Here is a 12,639-nt window from a genome sequence, read left to right as displayed (position 1 = left end):
AAAAACGTAGTGCCAGAACGCATTGTTACATATCTTAACGAGCATAACGTGAAGACCGCAGCCGAGGCTGCTGTCCTCGCTGATGGCTATGTGTTGACTCACAAGAATCACTTAGCCTATGTACGAGACTACTCGCAACGGTATGACAATCGCAGAGATGACCGCGACCACCGCAAAGATCACCGCAACGTTGATGCGCAGGTGGTTCGTGGAAATGTGGGTCCTCCTGGAAGGTTGGTTTCTGTGCCTCTTAGCAAAAGTGAAGAAGACAATAAATGTAATTATTGTTGGCAATTGGGCCATTGGAAAATTGATTGTCCAGCTTTGCTTGCTCGCAGAAAGAGTAGGTTTACAGAAATGAATAGGGAAGTCAAGGACGTCGGCTGTGTGGCTTCGATTCCTGCTGCGCATTTGGATGATGAACCTAAAGGAACAACCATGTCTAACTATGCTCCTTTCATTACAGAGGGGTTTGTGTCAATGATGGGAGATGATCGTATAGTGCCAGTAAAAATACTGCGTGACACAGGATCATCTGAGAGTTTTATATGTCAATCGTCTTTGCCTTTCTCCTCTTTATCGGACACTGGGAGCTGTGTTCTGATTCGGGGAATTGGCCTTCATCCGTTTCCAGTGCCATTGCACAAAATTAAGTTACATTCTGGATTTGTGAATGGCGAAGTGATTATCGCTGTACGTCCGACTCTGCCTGTAGATGATGTTGACCTGATTATTGGAAATAATTTGGGGGGGGATTGCGTATGGCCTGAGAAGTCATGTCATTTTCCGGTGGTGGAATCAGTAACTGCAGCATCTGCAGGTAAAGTGTTTGTCCCAGAGTTACCACCATTGGCCGTGAGAGTTGACAGTGAGATAATTGGCGCACAGAAGAATGGTCCAAGTCTTGAGAAGTATTTTGCATTTGCCACTGATCAAGCCGAGCATGGGTATTCGATCAAGGATGGGTTATTGGTGTGCATGTGGTCACCTCAGGAAGACACGGGTGGGGCAGATCAGGTGTTGCAGGTGGTGATGCCTGTAGAGTACCGTGATGTAGGGTTGAAAACTGCGCAAGGGGATGCGTCTGGACTTTTTGGTGTGAGAAAGACCTACAATCGTGTGTTACAGCATTTCTATTGGCCACGTATTAAAAGATATGTAGCGGGGTACGTTAAAACTGGTTATGCTTGTCAACTGGCAGGTAAACCAAATGTGTCCATTAAACCTGCGCCGCTACAACCCACTCTGGGCTCGCCATTTGGGGCGAAATACTCTGGTCCGTTCACTGTCCTGCGTAAAATCTCGAAGAGTAACTATGCGGTGTCTACTCCTGAGCACAGGAAGAGAAAACAACACTGTCATGTCGATCTACTAGAACCGTATTATTCCTCGCCATTGCAGGTGGTGGGTGAGATAACTGCGGCTAGTCCTGTGGCGCTCGCTTTTGGGGTGGGCGTGCCTGATGTTTCGCAGGTGGCAGCTGCGGATGGGGTGAAGATCGGGTGGTGAGAATGGCCGGTGTTGGTGATGGGTTGTAGGCCTAGCAGTTGTGTCCGCAAGGTTAAATGGGTGAATGTGCCCAATAGGGTGTATGAGTCTTCCATTGTGAATTCATTATTTGGTTAGAATTCACTCATTCTGTTTTGGTGATTTGGGATCGTTGGGCAGATACAGAGTCCCGTTAATATGGGCCTCTGTCATTTAGGGGGGAGTGATGTCACGCCCAGCTTTGCCGTGCTGGATGTGCCTCTCTGCCTGCCTTGCTTGGCGTGTCATGGTTGTCCGTGTTCCGTGTCCGTGTTCTTTCTATCGCCACTAGGGGGAGCTGTCTCTGTTGGTCGTGCCGGGCTGATGGCTGGGCTGATTGAGCTGGAGATAAAAGACGCCTTTCCCGTCGGCTCGGTCTCTCTCACTACTGCTATGGCCTGACGGGGAAGGGCTGGCTGCAGCTTCGCTCCTCATCTTTACCTCACTTTGCTTTATATTACATCTACTGATATGCACTACACTTTTGGTTTGGCTTCCCCTTACTGATAAGGTTTTGGCATTAGCACTTTAAATAAATAATTGTTCCATCTTTACAACCAGCGTGGCTCCCTTTGTTATGTCAGCTCTACTCGAGCCAAGTGGTCCTGACACGCACACACACACACACACACACACACACACACACACACACACACACACACACACACACACACACACACACACACACACACACACACACACACACACACACACACACACACACACACACACACACACACACTAAACCCCCTGCTGTCTGTCTTCAGATCGATAAGAAGATCGTCCGCACGGAGATCGGAGTCCTTCTGCGACTGTCCCACCCCAACATCGTGAGTCACCTCATCTAACCAGTTAACCAGCCTGGGAACTAGTTAACCAGCCTGTTCACCTGTCTGCTAACCAGTTAACAAGCCTGGGATAAGTTAACCAGCCTGTTCACCTGTCTGCTAACCAGTTAACCAGCCTGAGATAAGTTAACCAGCCTGTTCACCTGTCTGCTAACCAGTTAACCAGCCTGGGAACCAGTTAACCAGCCTGTTCACCTGTCTGCTTAACAGTTAACCAGACTGGGAACCAGTAAACCAGCCTGTTCACCTGTCTGCTAACCAGTTAACCAGCCAGGGAACCAGTCTGGGCACCAGCCTGGGAACCAGTTAACCAGGCTGTTCACCTGTCTGCTAAACAGTTAACCAGCCTGGGAACCAGTAAACCAGCCTGTTCACATGTCTGCTAACCAGTTAGCCAGCCTGGGAACCAGTTAACCAGCCTCTTCACCTGTCTATTAACCAGTTTACCAGCCTGGGAACCAGTCTGGGAACCAGTTAACCAGCCTGTTCAGCTGTCTGTTAACTAGTTAACCAGCCTTGGAAACATTTTGTCGGCCAGTTAACCAGCTTGTTAACAAGCCTGTTAACCAGCTATTTAACCTGCCGCATACCCAGTCTGTCGGACAGTTAACCAGCTAGTCACCAGCTTGCTAACCAGCTAGTTAACCAGCCTGCTAACCAGCTAGTTCACCAGCCTGCTAACCAGCCAGTTCACCAGCCTGCTACCCAGCTAGTTCACCAGCCTGCTAACCAGCTAGTTAACCAGCCCATTTTCCACAGATTCGATTGAAGGAAATCTTTGAGACCGAAACCAACATCACCCTGGTGCTGGAGCTGGTGACAGGAGGGGAGCTGTTTGACCGGTACACACACACACACACACACACACACACACCTAGTGTGTGTGTGCGCTCTTCGATGCATCGCGATTCTCTCTAGAACGATTCTGTCTCGATGCACATAAATTATTAAGCAGAATTAAAAAATATATCTTATTATTATTATTTTTTTTTCATTGTTCACCTTCTGCAACATTCCGTACGCCAGAAAGGGATAATTTTATAATAATATTGGCCAATCTGATTTGTCTTGACACGATTGCGATTCAGCCTACGCATAGCATGACCGCAAACTCACAGCCAGACACAAGAACACCTACTAACTCCAGAGCAGCTTTTCCTTTAATGAAAAAAAGTGAAACCTTTTTTTTGCATGCTTCCATATTGTGTTATAATGCAAGATGCATTGATTAGATTCATAGAAAGTCACATTTGTGACAAAGTCTTTCTCTCCTATAAAATATTAGATAAGTTAATTCATCTGTTGATGTCTTTAATGATCATCACAAAAGTAGGAAGTGATTAGCAAACTCTAAGTAGCAAACTCAGATGTATATATATATTTTTTTGAAAATCACGCATGGAAATGTACATAAAAGAAATTGTTGCATCGAGATGCAACAATTTTACTATTAGTACTATTACTATTAGTACTATATTAGCTAGTATTAGTATTATTAGCTAGTACTATTTACAATTGTACTACTGTAGTACTAGATGTAGCTGTAGTACTATCTGTAGTACTAGTTGTAATACTATCTGTAGAACTAGCTGTAGTACTAGTGTAGTACTAGTTGTAGTACTATCTGTAGTACCCCAGATAGTACTACTGTAGTACTACTGTAGTATCATATGTCTGTGTACCAGGATCGTGGAGCGGGGGTACTACAGCGAGCGAGACGCAGCACACGTCATCAAACAGATCCTGGAGGCTGTCGCGGTAAGACACCCCCTAGCCTCCTAGCATACACTAGCATGTAGCCTCCTAGCATACACTAGCATTGAAGCTTCTGGAATACACTAGCATGCATACACTAGCATGTAGCCTCCTAGCATACACTAGCATGTAGCCTCCTAGCATACACTAGCATGTAGCCTCCTAGCATACACTAGCATTAAAGCTTCTGGAATACACTAGCATGCAGCCTCCTAGCATACACTAGCAAGTAGCCTCCTAGCATACACTAGCATGTAGCCTCCTAGCATACACCAGCATGCAGCCTCCTAGCATTCACTAGCATGTAGCCTCCTAGCATACACTAGCATGTAGCCTCCTTCTAACAATAGCATGCAGCCCACTAGCATACACTAGCATGTAGCCTCCTAGCATACACTAGCATGCAGCCTCCTAGCATGTAGCCTCCTTATAACACTAGCATGCAGCCTCCTAGCATACACTAGCATGTAGCCTCCTAGCATACACTAGCATGCAGCCTCCTAGCATACACTAGCATGCAGCCTCCTAGAATTCACCAGCATGACTTTCTTAAAGCGGGCCGCATGGTTCTTGTTGAACAAGCGCCTGACAGTCTCTCCGTCCCGTCTCCCCACACTGTCTTTTATGTTTCTTGGACGGAATGTTCATTTCACTGCAATGTATTGTGTATGTGACAAATAAAATCAGAATCTGAAAATCAGAATCATGTAGCCTCCTAGCATACACTAGCATGCAGCCTTCTAGCATCACTGGTGTTCATGGGATACAGCATGTGTTTCTATAGTGTCTTGTTGCCATGGCGTTCTATTGTTATGGTATCCTGTTGCCATGGTGTTCTATTGTTATGGTATCCTGTTGCCATGTGGTTCTGTTGCTATGGATTCCGGTTGCCGTAGCCACACATTTGCAGAATGACACTAGAGTGTCGACAGCTAAAGATGGATGGAGGATTCTGTTGCTATGGGAACAGTGTGTGTGTTGGAGTATGTGTGTGTCCTTCACAAGAATGGTAATATAATGGTTTATAAATATAATCCATACATAATGTATAATAATAATAATAATAATACATTTAATTTAGAGGCGCCCCCAAGGTCACATACACTGTATAATGTATATATCTATATAATGTGTATAATGTATATAATGTGTGTATAAAGTGTGATTATTGTGTGTATAATGTATATATTGTGTGTATGAGGTGTGATTATTGTGTGTATAATGTATATATTGTGTGTATGAGGTGTGATTATTGTGTGTATAATGTATATATTGTGTGTATGAGGTGTGATTAGTGTGATTATTGTGTGTATAATGTATATATTGTGTATAAGGTGTGATTATTGTGTGTATAATGTATATATTGTGTATAAGGTGTGATTATTGTGTGTATAATGCATTCATGTGTATGTCTGCAGTACCTCCATGAGAACGGTGTTGTTCACCGAGATCTGAAGCCCGAGAATCTCCTCTATGAAGACATGTCTTTGGACGCGCCTCTGAAGATAGGTACGGATACTATAGATTATTATTATAGGTACGGATACTATAGATTATTATTATAGGTACGGATGCTATAGATTATTATTATAGGTACGGATACTATAGATTATTATTATAGGTACGGATACTATAGATTATTATTATAGGTACGGATACTATAGATTATTATTATAGGTACGGATACTATAGATTATTATTATAGGTACGGATACTATAGATTATTATTATAGGTACGGATACTATAGATTATTATTATAGGTACGGATAGTATAGATTATTATTATAGGTACGGATACTATAGATTATTATTATAGGTACGGATACTATAGATTATTATTATAGGTACGGATACTATAGATTATTATTATAGGTACGGATACTATAGATTATTATTATAGGTATGGATACTATAGATTATTATTAACATAGGTACGGATACTATAGATTATTATTAACATAGGTACGGATACTATAGATTATTATTAACATAGGTACGGATACTATAGATTATTATTAATTTAGTTAATAATAATCATTAATAATAATAATAATAATTAACACGTATATTACAGATAAACATAATTATATTACAGATAAACATAATTAACAGAGGTACATATATTAGATTATCATTAACATAGGAACGGATAGTATAGATTATTATTAACAGTTACGTATATTAAAGATTATCATCAACATAGGTACGGATCTTGTAGATGATCATTAATATAAACGTTATTAACGATAACGTCATGGCTGTAATGTTGATACTGAGCCGTTTCTCCAGCGGACTTCGGTCTGTCCAAGATCATCGACGACCAAGTCCCCATGAAGACCGTGTGCGGAACGCCGGGATACTGCGGTGAGCCTGGCCGTGTGCGTCTCCGTGTGTGCGTGGGTGTGCGTGCGTGTGCGTGCGTGTGCTTGCGTGCGCGTGCGTGTACTGAGCTCTCCTGGGTCCTCAGCTCCTGAGATCCTCCGGGGGAACGCCTACGGACCGGAGGTGGACATGTGGTCGGTGGGAGTGATCCTCTACATCCTGTGAGTCACATGACATCAGAGCTCCTGGGTCACATGACATCAGAGCTCCTGGGTCACATGACATCAGAGGTCCTGGGTCACATGACATCAGAGCTCCTGGGTCACATGACATCAGAGCTCCTGGGTCACATGACATCAGAGCTCCTGGGTCACATGACATTAGAGCTCCTGGGTCACATGACATCAGAGCTCCTGGGTCACATGACATTAGAGCGCCACAGTGACTGCTTAGTGTGTCACTAACAGGGGTTGTGTTAGCGTGCGTGTCACTAACAGTGGTTGTGTTAGTGTGTGTGTCACTAACAGGGGTTGTGTTAGCGTGTGTGTCACTAACAGGGGTTGTGTTAGCGTGTGTGTCACTAACAGGGGTTGTGTTAGCGTGCGTGTCACTAACAGTGGTTGTGTTAGTGTGTGTGTCACTAACAGGGGTTGTGTTAGCGTGTGTGTCACTAACAGGGGTTGTGTTAGCGTGTGTCACTAACAGGGGTTGTGTTAGTGTGTGTGTCACTAACAGTATTAGTGTGTCTGTCACTAACGCCGGTTGTGTGCGTCAGGCTGTGTGGCTTCGAGCCGTTCTTCGACCCCCGGGGGGACCAGTACATGTACAGCCGCATCCTCAACTGTGACTACCAGTTTGTCTCCCCCTGGTGGGACGAGGTGTCACTGAACGCTAAAGACCTGGTGAGACCCCCATACACACACACACGCACACGCACGCACGCACGCACGCACACGCACGTACACAAACGTATACACACGCACACGCACGCAGATCGACGTGTGTGTGTGCGTGCATGTGTGTGTGTGTGTGTGTGTGTATGTGTGTGTGCCTGTGCGTGTGCGTAGGTCAGCAGGCTGATCCTCCAGGACCCCAGGAAGCGCCTCACTGTGCTGGAGGCGCTCTGTCACCCCTGGGTGCTCGGCAAGGCGGCGCGCTTCTCCCACATGGACACGGCCCAGCGCAAGCTGCTGGAGTTCAACGCCCGCCGCAAGCTCAAGGTCCCCCACACACAACCACACAGACGCACACAGACGCACACAGACGCACAACCACACAGACACACAACCACACAGACACACACAGACACACAACCACACAGACACACAACCACACAGACACACACAGACACACAACCACACAGACACACACAGACACACAACCACACAGACACACACAGACACACAACCACACAGACACACACAGACACACAACCACACAGACACACACAGACACACAACCACACAGACACACACAGACACACACAGACACACACAGACACACACAGACACACACACACACACAGACGCACACAGACACACACAACCACACACAGACACACAACCACACAGACACACAGACACACACAGACGCACAACCACACAGAGACACACACAGACACACAACCACACAGACACACAACCACACAAAACCACACAGACACACACAGACACACACAGACACACAACCACACAGACACACACAGACACACACAGACACACAACCACACAGACACACACAGACACACAACCACACAGACGCACACACAAAACCACACACAGACACACAGACACACAGACGCACACAGACACACACAGACACACAACCACACAGACGCACACACAAAACCACGCACACACACACAGACACACAGACGCACACAGACACACACAGACACACAACCACACAGACACACACAGACACACAACCACACAGACACACACACAAAACCACACACAGACACACACAGACGCACAACCACACAGACACACCGACACACACAGACACACAACCACACAGACAGACAGACGCACACAGACAGACGCACACAGACACACAACCACAAACAGACACACAACCACACACAGACACACAACCACACACACACACACAACAACACACAGACACACACAACCACACACACAACAACACACAGACACAACCACACAGACACAAACACACACACACACACACACACAACCCCACACACACACACAACCCCACACACACACACAACCACACACAGACACACACACACACAACCACACACACACACACACACACAACCCCAACCACACACACACACAACCACACACACAACCACACACACACACACACACACACACACACACACACACACACATAAACAAACACACACCCACACACACACACCCACACACAAACTCGTATATAAACAAACAAATGTACACACGTACACACCCATAAACACACATATACGCAAGCAAATATACACACATACACTCATACTGTTTACACATTTACACATACATATATATACATATTAGAGCTGTCAAGCGATTAAAATATTTAATCGTGATTGATCGCATTAATGTCATAGTTAGCTCACGATTAATCGCAAATTATTTTTCTATGCTAAATATCCCTTGATTTTTTTGTCCCATAATTCTTCTCATTTTAATTATCTTATCAACATGGTGAAGTGCATCGGCTTGCCTTGTGCAAATGATTTTTTATTGATAACAACATTGGCATATACTGATCAAAACAGGACGATACAAAAAAAGAGCCTATAGTGCAATTAAACGACTGCTTTGAACAAATGTCATTTGAACATAGCAGTCAGGCTACTGCTTCTTTGTTTTGAGCCAAAGAAAAAGATAATTGCGTTAATCGCGCGATAACATTTTTAACGCCGTTAAATTTGGTTTGCGTTAACGCTAATAACGCGTTTAACTGACAGTTCTAATGCATATACATATATATAGTGCGTTCCAGTTTGTATAAAGTGTGTTACATTGTGGTACAGTGTGTTAGTGTGCATACAGTGTGTTAGTGTGTTACAGTGTGTTACAGTGCGTTACACTGTGTCAGTGTGTTACAGTGCGTTACAGTGTGTGTATCTTGTGTGTTACAGTGTGTTACAGTGGGTTACAGTGTGTGTCAGTGTGTTATGGGTTACAGTGTGTTACAGTGTGTCAGTGCGTTACAGTGTGTTACAGTGCGTTACAGTGTGTTACAGTGTGTCAGTGTGTTACAGTGTGTTACAGTGTGTGTTTCTTGTGTGTTACAGTGCGTTACAGTGTGTGTATCTTGTGTGTTACAGTGTGTTACAGTGCGTTACAGTGTGTTACAGTGTGTGTATCTTGTGTGTTACAGTGTGTGTATCTTGTGTGTTACAGTGCGTTACAGTGTGTGTATCTTGTGTGTTACAGTGCGTTACAGTGTGTTACAGTGTGTGTATCTTGTGTGTTACAGTGCGTTAGTGTGTTACAGTGTGTGCATCTTGTGTGTTACAGTGTGTTACAGTGTGTGTATCTTGTGTGTTACAGTGCGTTAGTGTGTTACAGTGTGTGCATCTTGTGTGTTACAGTGTGTTACAGTGTGTGTATCTTGTGTGTTACAGTGTGTTACGTTAGTGTTTGCGTTAACGCTAATAAAGCGTTTAACTGACAGTTCTAATGCATATACATATATATAGTGCGTTCCAGTTTGTATAAAGTGTGTTACATTGTGGTACAGTGTGTTAGTGTGCATACAGTGTGTTAGTGTGTTACAGTGTGTTACAGTGCGTTACACTGTGTCAGTGTGTTACAGTGCGTTACAGTGTGTGTATCTTGTGTGTTACAGTGGGTTACAGTGTGTGTCAGTGTGTTATGTTACAGTGTGTTACAGTGTGTCAGTGTGTTACAGTGTGTGTATCTTGTGTGTTACAGTGCGTTACAGTGCGTGTATCTTGTGTGTTACAGTGCGTTACAGTGTGTGTATCTTGTGTGTTACAGTGTGTGTATCTTGTGTGTTACAGTGCGTTACAGTGTGTGTATCTTGTGTGTTACAGTGCGTTAGTGTGTGTATCTTGTGTGTTACAGTGCGTTACAGTGTGTTACAGTGTGTGTATCTTGTGTGTTACAGTGCGTTAGTGTGTTACAGTGTGTGCATCTTGTGTGTTACAGTGTGTTACAGTGTGTGTATCTTGTGTGTTACAGTGTGTTACAGTGTGTGTTACAGTGCGTTACAGTGTGTGTTACAGTGTGTTACAGTGTGTGTTACAGTGCGTTACAGTGTGTGTATCTTGTGCCTTCCAGGCTGCTATGAAGGCCGTGGTCGCCACCAGCCGGATGCATGAGAGCTCACGGCGTCGCACCGACAGCTGTGAGCTGCCTGGCTCAGGGGCCCCCCGGCAGGACAGCATGCAGCAGGACCCGCCCCCGGACACAGACCACGCCCCTCCTGCCGGGGAAGCCCCACCCACCTCAGAGTCTGACAACAGCAAGACGGGGGGCTCCCCCCCTCCTTTGCCCCTGGCCCCGCCCACCAGACCTCCCCTGAAGGCTGACGGGCTGCGCCACCTGTCAGTCATCCCCATGACGCCCGGGGCTCCGCCCAGGATGTCAAGGAAGCCCTACTCCGCTGTGGAGGCCCCACCCCCCCCGACACTGACCACACCCCTTACCACAACGACACCCATCGCCTCGGCCACGCCCATCACCTTGGCCGCACCCCTAACAACAGACACGCCCCCCAGGATAGCCACGCCCCCAAGCCCAAAGACTCTCAGTAACGGGTTTCCTGTGGGGGCGGAGCCAGAGGGCAAGGCCGCCCAATGTCAATGAGTCCTGACACACACACACACACACACACACACACACACACACACACACACACACACACACACACACACACACACACACACACACACACACACACACACACACACACACACACACACACACACACACACTTGAGTCAGACCCCCCCTTGCTCTGCAGGACCTGATGTGTGGTACCAGGGATACTTTGGTTTCGCCTTGAAACAATTGTCATGGTGATGGTCTGACCAGGTGGTGGTCGTCATGGTGATGGTCTGACCAGGTGTTGGTTGTCATGGTGATGGTCTGACCAGGGGTTGGTCGTCATGGTGATGCATGGGGTGTAGTTCTGGAAAAGCTTTTCTTTACATGTTGTCTCACCAAACACAACGCAGTTCATCACCTTAGAGCAGAAAACCTTTTATCATCACTCTAGGGGTCAGGGGTTAGGGGTCAGGGGTTAGGAGTCAGGGGATAGGGGTTAGGAGTCAGGGGTTAGGGGTCAGAGGTTAGGAGCATGGGTTAGGGTTTAGTGGTTAGGGTTAAGGTTCAGGAGTCAGGGTTTAGGGTTAAGGTTTAGGGTTGAGGAGTCAGGGGTTAGGTTTAAGGTTCAGGGTTTAGGGTTAAGGTTCAGGGGTTAGGGTTCAGGGTCTGTATATAGTGTCCTTAGACTCTTATTTACATAATACTATAATTGACATATGATGGAGTCATATCTAAGAGAAAGTGCTGCATGTGGACTTCCAGTTTATTGATCAGATGAATGTTCAGCAGAAGACATTGAGGACCTGTGGAGCCCATTCTGTACTCTTTAAAATAAAATACAATGTAATGTTGTTAACGTAAAACACTGTCCTCTGTTGAGACCTAGACCCTCTGATGAGACCTAGACCCTCTGATGAGACCTAGACCCTCTGATGAGACCTAGACCCTCTGATGAGACCTAGACCCTCTGATGAGACCCAGACCCTCTGTTGAGACCCAGACCCTCTGTTGAGACCCAGACCCTCTGATGAGACCTAGACCCTCTGATGAGACCTAGACCCTCTGATGAGACCTAGACCCTCTGATGAGACCTAGACCCTCTGATGAGACCTAGACCCTCTGATGAGACCTAGACCCTCTGTTGAGACCTAGACCCTCTGATGAGACCTAGACCCTCTGATGAGACCCAGACCCTCTGATGAGACCTAGACCCTCTGATGAGACCTAGACCCTTTGAAGAGACCTAGCGTGCCCCGTGACAGCAGGCCTCCAAGTCCGGGTCCCCATCTTCCAGACCAGGACCAGCAGGTGGTGCTACTGAGGCTGGGTCTCTGTGGGAAGGGGGGCCCTCTGTCCCCGGGTCCCGGTGGGTAGGGAGCCCCTGGGTGGCCCCGCAGCAGTACCAGGCGGAAGGC

The 12,639-nt window shown here is 46.2% G+C and overlaps 1 protein-coding gene across 2 annotated transcripts in view; it reads left to right on the top strand.

Moving 5' to 3' along the window:
• si:ch73-60h1.1 (calcium/calmodulin-dependent protein kinase type IV) overlaps window positions 1-12,075 on the top strand; it is a 16,201-nt gene extending 4,126 nt beyond the window's left edge. Inside the window, exons 3-11 of one of the 2 annotated variants that reach the window (XM_030373176.1) lie at window positions 2,295-2,357; window positions 3,135-3,217; window positions 4,061-4,133; window positions 5,549-5,639; window positions 6,421-6,495; window positions 6,599-6,674; window positions 7,229-7,355; window positions 7,521-7,673; window positions 10,737-12,075. In XM_030373176.1, the coding sequence (XP_030229036.1) occupies window positions 2,295-2,357; window positions 3,135-3,217; window positions 4,061-4,133; window positions 5,549-5,639; window positions 6,421-6,495; window positions 6,599-6,674; window positions 7,229-7,355; window positions 7,521-7,673; window positions 10,737-11,264 (1,269 nt within the window). In that variant the 3' untranslated portion in view covers window positions 11,265-12,075. Of the gene's footprint in view, window positions 2,192-2,294; window positions 2,358-3,134; window positions 3,218-4,060; window positions 4,134-5,548; window positions 5,640-6,420; window positions 6,496-6,598; window positions 6,675-7,228; window positions 7,356-7,520; window positions 7,674-10,736 lie in introns of those variants that run through there. The other variant, XM_030373175.1, reaches the window with a different exon arrangement.
• The last annotated feature ends 564 nt before the right edge of the window (window positions 12,076-12,639 follow it).

Source organism: Gadus morhua, chromosome 12 (assembly GCF_902167405.1).
Source record: "Gadus morhua chromosome 12, gadMor3.0, whole genome shotgun sequence".
Classification (NCBI taxonomy): Eukaryota; Metazoa; Chordata; class Actinopteri; order Gadiformes; family Gadidae; genus Gadus; species Gadus morhua.
Note: the sequence above shows the minus strand (reverse complement) of the source record. Positions and strands in the feature narration are given on the sequence as shown.